The sequence below is a fragment of the Quercus robur genome, chromosome 10 (assembly GCF_932294415.1).
Source record: "Quercus robur chromosome 10, dhQueRobu3.1, whole genome shotgun sequence".
NCBI lineage: Eukaryota > Viridiplantae > Streptophyta > Magnoliopsida > Fagales > Fagaceae > Quercus > Quercus robur.
In genome coordinates this window covers 3,742,985-3,748,984 of record NC_065543.1, presented here as the reverse complement: position 1 = coordinate 3,748,984, position 6,000 = coordinate 3,742,985, and the positions used below count along the sequence as shown (strand labels likewise).

Sequence of the window (6,000 nt, the reverse complement as noted above, 5' to 3'; positions counted from 1 at the left end):
AATTTCCTATTTTTTAATCTATTGTCAACTCATGTTACTTAGATCATTATTTTATATATGTATACCGACTTTTCAATCCCTTGAAATTATCCCTATGGACTAATCAAAAAATTGATTGATAGAGTTTTGTATTTGTCTAGAAATTATTCTTGGAGGCTTTCCCTTGTCCTTTTCTAAAATGTCTTTGGGATATGGCCATTTATGGCCTCTCATTCTCATATGTACCTATTTTCTAATGTCACCTACCAATCTTTGTTTATTCCTTTTCTTTTGGAGAGCATATGTTTGACTTGCATACCCTCTACAAATAGCTTGGCTCAACTAATAATCTGTGATACTAACCTAGAAAAGCAAAGAGAGTGAAGTAGTAATTGTAATCCCAAAAGAGAGATGGAAAACAAAGGCTATGGAGCCCATGTGTTGGCACTGCCTTACCCAAGTCAAGGCCACATAAACCCAATGCTCCATTTCTCTAAGAGGTTAGCCTCCAAAGGACTTAGAGCCACATTTGTCACCACCCATTTCATCTACAAGACCTTTCAGCCTGAGCCCTCAGACTCTGTCCAATTTGACACAATATCTGATGGCTATGATGAGGGTGGCTTTTACCAATCAGAAAGCATCCATGACTATCTCACTCGTTTGGAAGATAATGGGTCTAAGACCTTAGCTAATCTCATCATGAAGTATAAAGAGTTGGGGCACCCAATTGATTGCTTAGTCTATGATGCTTTTTTGCCTTGGGCTTTGGATGTGGCCAAACAATTTGGCTTAGTTGCAGTTGCATTTTTCACCCAAGCATGTGCTGTTAATTTCATATATTATTATACGCATCATGGGCTTTTGAAGCTCCCAGTTTCATCAACACCAGTGTCCATTCCTGGAATGCCGTTGCTTGAGCTACAAGACATGCCATCCTTCATCTATGATAATGGATCATATCCAGCTTATTTTGAGATGGTGCTGAAGCAATTTTCTAACACTGATAAAGCCGATTGGATTGTTGTCAACACCTTCTACAAGTTAGAGGCTGAGGTAGGTTACGCTGTAGACCATTTTTAATGCTATTACTTTATATTTGCAACTGCTTTAAATATCTCACAAGTCCGTTCCACGGTGAAAATTATCTCACATGGCCGCTCTATGGATCCGGCACAAGATATTTTTTCGCACTATGGAGCAAATTTTTGACAAGTTTTTGGGCCCTATAAGGTATCCCCAAGCTTGTGAGGGGCCTGCTACATGGAACAGACACAAGAGACACCTTCTCCTAGAACAAATGGAGGAAGGAGGAAAGGATGAATGGAATTCCAAGCGCCTTTTGCTCTCTTCTCTCCCATCCAAATTATTGTTAAGGAATTTAATGATAAACTCAATCCAATAAGTTTTTATATTTCAATAGCTTTTCACTTCTCTTCTTGTTACTCTCTTTTTCATCATCTAAATTATGGTTAAGAAATTTAATGATACACATAATCTAACTAGTTTTTATATTTCAGTAGCTTTGCAATTACTTCTCTTCTTGTTACTCTCTTTTTCATCATCCTAATATAGGATTAAGTATTATAAAGATATACTAAAAACAAATATTAATTATAAAAAAAATTTGACTACAGCTAGATAGAAGATTAGCTTGACATTACATCCTAGCAAAATTGAGGCCGTAACTATCAACAAAATTTTATATATTATAATCAGTCTTTAGAAAGAATATGACATGAGGGTCTACCAGCCCATGTTTTTTTTTGTAAGATGTGTTTTTATAACAATGCTTTAGATAAATATGCTTATGCTTATATTTCAAAGGAATTATGAATATTTTATGTCAAGTTATACAAATGCTATGTAGTGAGGTTTAAAAGGAAAATCATGTGGATATGCAAGATGTTTTAAACCCTCTTTTGAAAGTAAAATTTTTTCAAGAAATGAGAATTATGAAAAAGTGTGGAAACTAAACAATTTTCAAGAGAAGTTTAGTTTTGAAAAGCTATGAACTTACTAAAGGATAAAAAGTCTTTAGAAAGAATAATAACAATTATGGGCCCTAACAAATTAAAGACTGATTATATGTTGTGCTTTATTATAACAGGTGGTGGATGCAATGTCAAAAATTTGTCCATTGTTGACAATTGGGCCTACAGTTCCATCTAAGTATCTTGACAACCGAGTCAAGAATGATAACCGTTATGGGCTTAACCTCTTCACTTTAGAGTCCTCTATTAATATCATCAATTGGCTCGACACCAAGCCAGCAGGGTCTGTTGTTTTTGTGTCATTTGGTAGCATGGCCAATTTAAGCAACAAGCAAATGGAGGAATTGGCTTTGGGTTTTAAGGGAAGCAATTACTACTTTTTGTGGGTTGTTAGGGCTTCAGAGGAAGCAAAGCTCCCAAAAACGTTTGTGGAAGATATTGGAGAGAAAGGCATGGTGGTGAATTGGTGCCCACAAATGGAAGTGCTATCACATAAGGCTATTGGGTGCTTTTTTACACATTGTGGGTGGAATTCTACGGTTGAGGCATTGAGCTTGGGAGTGCCAATGGTGGGTATGCCACAATGGACCGACCAAACAACAGATGCCAAGTTTGTTCAGGATGTGTGGAAGGTGGGAATTAGGGTTAAGGTTGATGAGAATGGGATTGTGGGTAGAGAAGAGATTGAGTTTTGCATAAGGGAAGTAATGGAGGGTGAGAGAGGTAAAGAAATGAAAGAGAATGCTATAAAATGGAAGGGCTTGGCTCTAGAGGCAATCAGTGAGGGAGGCACTTCGGACAAGAACATTGATGAAATTGTATCTAAATTGATACACTAGTTTCTGTCTCATGATGTAATAAATGAATTGTTATTATTAGAATGATGATTAAATGATTGTTGGAGTACACATCACATTTGGATAAATTAGCGATTAAAGTTGGGTTCTTTGAAGTACTCGAGTTCAAGATTCACGCCAATTGGTCATTATTTGGCCACTGCTGTTGTGTTTTTATCTTAGGCAACAAAATAACGTAATAAAGTACGAAAAAAGAAAAAGAAAAAGAGAGTTTCTCATGTTCAAGTAATGTGGGATATGTGTTACGAAGCATACAAAAAGAGGTTAAGAAATATGTTTAGCTAGACTAATATATTTAGAGAGATAAAATGAATATATTCATGAATGCCGATATAAATATATTCATTAGTAAATCCATTATATAAAGGGAGTGAGAGAGAATTTGCACCATCAATGTCAGAGTCAGAACTATGCAAGAGGAAGAAAAATGCAACGGAAATAATAAACACGCCATTACTTCTTGAGTAAAAAAGTACAAAATAAGGAAGATAACAAATGATTGTTGAGCAAGGGAGATCAAGAGAAAGGGCAGTCGATTGGGGAGTGCTGCCAAGTGAGATAGAGAATTACACTCGGACCTGCTGAATTATAGGAAATGGGTGTCTGGATTTCTGTAATTGAAGTGGTTGTGGAGTATTTTTGTGCAGCAACGTTGGTTTTAGTTTGTTGCATAATGCTCTGTGTTGAGCATTTTCTCCTGCCTCTTGCTCTCCCCCTTCATCCTTTAGGATTTCTACTTTTAATTAAACTAAAACCTCCTTCTCATGAACCCGAAATCCCTTTTTTATTTCAGGATAATAGAACCCATAAAACCTATAAAAAAAAGGAAAAAAAAAGAAAAAAAAAAAGGAAAAAAAACCCTTTAAAACATCAAATTGGAAAATGTATCACCAAAATAGCCAAAATATTCTTGAAAACTCCAAAATACCAAAAAAGCCTTTAAAATAATAGAAATATCCCTTAAAATCTTAAACCAACCAAAATATTTCTACAAACTTTAAAATTAGCAAAATATCTCCTTTTAATATCCAACATGAAAAAAAATCTCATGATGAGCATGAAATATATTAAACAAATTACTCTTATATTTGCATATTTAATGTTACTTCTATGTTAACTTTTGACCCATTCTGAATTATATATGTTTTATAGGTAATTGAGAATTTACACGCCAATGAGCTTTAGTTAAGGCATAAAGGTGTGGGCTGAACCCAACTAATACTCAAAGACCTAAAAGATGTAGAAAATGCTAATCAATTAAGGAAAGAAGCCAATTGGAGAGGGGAAAAGAGTCAAAATTCAGAATAAGGATTTTTATGCATGCATCTTAGTGTTTTGAGGTTAGTCTTATTTTTTAAGTTGATTTTAGTTGTTTTGTATTAATAGTTTAAATTTGAAATGTTCTTGTCTGAGTAGTGTGTTTAATTAGTAAAGTTTTGAGATGATACTAATTATAAGAGTGAGGGGTTCATATAATATAGTTGGACTCAAACTTTTACCAGAGCTTTTGGGTTAAGTGGTGTTCTTATATATTATATTAACTATTCAATTGAAGTCTTCTCAAGTTCTTATCTCTCCAGTAAGTGGATTTACGAAATAAGAGTCAGTGGTTCAACTCAGCAAGTGTTTGATAGTGGATAACACCAATTTAGAGGAAGACTCCTCAACTCTACCCATGGTTAAGTAAAGCTTTTACTAGATGCATGTTGGTGACTTCCATAGTTGTGCAAAGGAAAACTCCCATATTCACTCCACCTATAGTTGAGTAAAGGGCGCTCTAGCTATTAGTGATGTTAATGCATGACACTTAGATTGTGCAAAAAAAGACTTCCATTCAAGAGGAAAACTAACTAAAGTGTTACAAGTGATTTAGTAGAAGGTTCACACTTGAATGTGGAGATTTGTTGAAATATTTACAAGAGTGAGTCCTTAATACTACAATTTAGTTGGATCCAAACTCATCGATTTAAGTTTTTGGATTACGTGATGTTTATATATAGCATTATATTAACCTCTCACTTGGAGTCTCTCCAAATTATTCTCTCTGAAACAAAAGAGTTGAACTAAAGTTGTTACTAGAAAAATTTAAAATATGTGCTAACAAGGATCAATAGCAATCAAATCCTTGTCCATCGACGCAATTGATAATTTAAATTCAATTCTTTTTTTTAATTTATTTTTTATAACAATCTAAATTCAATTCACTATGCTCTACTCGTCCAGGTAAACATATCGAGCATTAGCTTGTGGTAATGCATTAATATTGTTGTATCAAGCTCAACGAGGTGTGTGTGTATATATATAAACATGCCAAATATCTAGTGGAAAATTTCATTTACTTTTTTTGGGGGTAAAATATGGAATTGCATTAACAACTAAACGGCAAGGTTAGTAGACACATAGCATATCATAATACATGCCAAGTTTGTCTAAATATTAGTATAAATAACAAAGCATCAGATTGGGAGAATGTTATGAATTACAAAATCCCCTTCCTATCTCACACCTCTTCTGGCAAGTGCATCATCACACTTTTTAAATTTGCATTCTTTGGAAGAATGAATACCTGTTATCTTATAAAATAAAGCCTAAAATTTTCTAGGCCAAAATGGGCAAATGCCCCTTTCACACAAAAATTCTAGTATTTTGCCCCCTTTCCCAAACTAGCTAATTAAAGAAATATTCCTGTTTTGAAACTCGATTTAAGAAACATCGAGTTATAGCGAACATGAACTTAGAAATTTTTTTTTTTTTTTTTTTTTTGGGAACTCGAGTTCCATGAACTCGAGTACCATGTAAAGTACTTGAGTTCATGGAACTCAAGTTCCACTTGAATTTTTTCACGGAACATGAGTTCTATGAACTCAAGTTCCATAAATTCGAGTTCCAGAAATTTTATTTTTTTATTTTTTTATTTTTTTATTTTCAATTTGTTATAACTTAATTGTCCAAAAATCGAGTTTTAAATTGAAATTCGATTTTTAGAAAATCGAGTTTCAAAACAGTGGCATTTCCTTAATTAGTTTGGGAAATGGGACAAAATGCTAGATTTTTTTTTTTTTTTTTTTTAAAAAAAAAAAGGGCAAAAGCCCATTTTCTCCAAAATGTCTGTCTTATTCTAAATGTTCCAAAAAAAAAAAATATTTATAGATCGCAGCTTGTCACATGTC

General features: G+C 33.7%; 1 protein-coding gene across 1 annotated transcript; it reads left to right on the top strand.

The window, feature by feature from the left end:
• Positions 1 to 285: 285 nt before the first annotated feature.
• On the top strand, positions 286 to 2,925 carry LOC126702399 (UDP-glycosyltransferase 74F2-like). The gene is made up of 2 exons (XM_050401087.1): positions 286 to 1,035; positions 2,090 to 2,925. The coding sequence occupies exons 1-2, from the start codon at positions 391 to 393 to the stop codon at positions 2,810 to 2,812; spliced, it is 1,368 nt and encodes a 455-aa protein (XP_050257044.1). The 5' UTR covers positions 286 to 390; the 3' UTR covers positions 2,813 to 2,925.
• The last annotated feature ends 3,075 nt before the right edge of the window (positions 2,926 to 6,000 follow it).